This window comes from Rhagoletis zephyria, unplaced genomic scaffold (genome assembly GCF_001687245.7).
Source record: "Rhagoletis zephyria isolate East Lansing unplaced genomic scaffold, Rhagoletis_zephyria_1.1 Rzeph_scaffold_83315, whole genome shotgun sequence".
NCBI classification, from domain to species: Eukaryota; Metazoa; Arthropoda; class Insecta; order Diptera; family Tephritidae; genus Rhagoletis; species Rhagoletis zephyria.
Window position 1 is genome coordinate 1 of NW_016240363.1, and position 1,056 is coordinate 1,056.

Here is a 1,056-nt window from a genome sequence, read left to right on the forward strand (position 1 = left end):
CCGCGGAAGAGGATCGCATTGTCGCAGAAGCGGCACTAGCCCATTTCTATCACAACCTGCGGTATGCGCCATGAGTTCGAATCCTGACCCTATTCTGTCTTCTGAACGGCAGGAACGAGCGCTAGAAATTCAAACGCTGAGCTTTAGTGTTCAGCAGGGCAAACAACCTGTGCAACAGATCCTCAAAGATTTGACATTGCACGTAAATGACAAAGAGTTCGTCAGCATTATCGGGCCGAGTGGCTGCGGCAAAAGCACATTGCTGAATTTTATTGCCGGTTTGCAAGAGGTGCAATCCGGCTCAATTACCCTTGCCGACAATCAACACGGCGTGGGGCGAAGCCTCGGTTACATGTTCCAGCAGCATGCGCTTTTGCCCTGGCTCACGGTGCAACAAAACGTGGCGCTTGGATTGGACATCGCTGGAGTTGCACAGTCGGAGCAGCAGCAGCGCACCAGCAAAATGATCGCTGAAATGGGTTTGGCGGGTTATGAAAACCATTTTCCTTCACAGCTTTCAGGCGGCATGTGTCAACGCGTCTCACTGGCTCGTACGCTGGTGACCAATCCCGAGCTGATCTTGATGGATGAGCCTTTCGGCGCCTTAGATGCGCAGACGCGGATGTTTATTCAGCAAATGTTTAACGCCTATTGGGAAGACCACAAAAAAACTGTGCTTTTTGTGACCCACGATTTGGCTGAAGCCATTTATTTGTCAGATCGCATTGTAGTGATGGGAGCACGCCCTGGTCGGGTGGTGGCTGAGTACGAAGTAAATATTCCACGGCCACGAGACTTTGACTCAATGCGTACGTCGCCAGCATTCAACGCCTTACACAATGCATTATGGCAAGAAATTAAAACTTACACGCGGTTGGGAGGTATGGCGTTATGACGGATAAGCAGCGTATTCGTCTGATGCAGTGGACACTGCTGATAGGTGGATTACTGGTATGGGAAGCCGGTGTGCATGTGCGTTGGTTTAATCCTTTCTGGGTTAGCAGCCCAAGCCTGTTATCAGAAGCATTTTTAAGTTCACTGCGCGAAAACAGCATC

General features: G+C 50.4%; 1 protein-coding gene across 1 annotated transcript; it reads left to right on the forward strand.

Annotated features, from left to right (window-relative positions):
- Positions 1-70: 70 nt before the first annotated feature.
- On the forward strand, positions 71-881 carry LOC108357736 (putative ATP-binding protein BRA1187/BS1330_II1178; the record flags this gene model as incomplete). Its single annotated transcript, XM_017608805.1, has 1 exon — positions 71-881. A coding segment is annotated over exon 1 (811 nt), but the record flags the coding sequence as incomplete, so codon positions are not given.
- Positions 882-1,056: the final 175 nt, after the last annotated feature.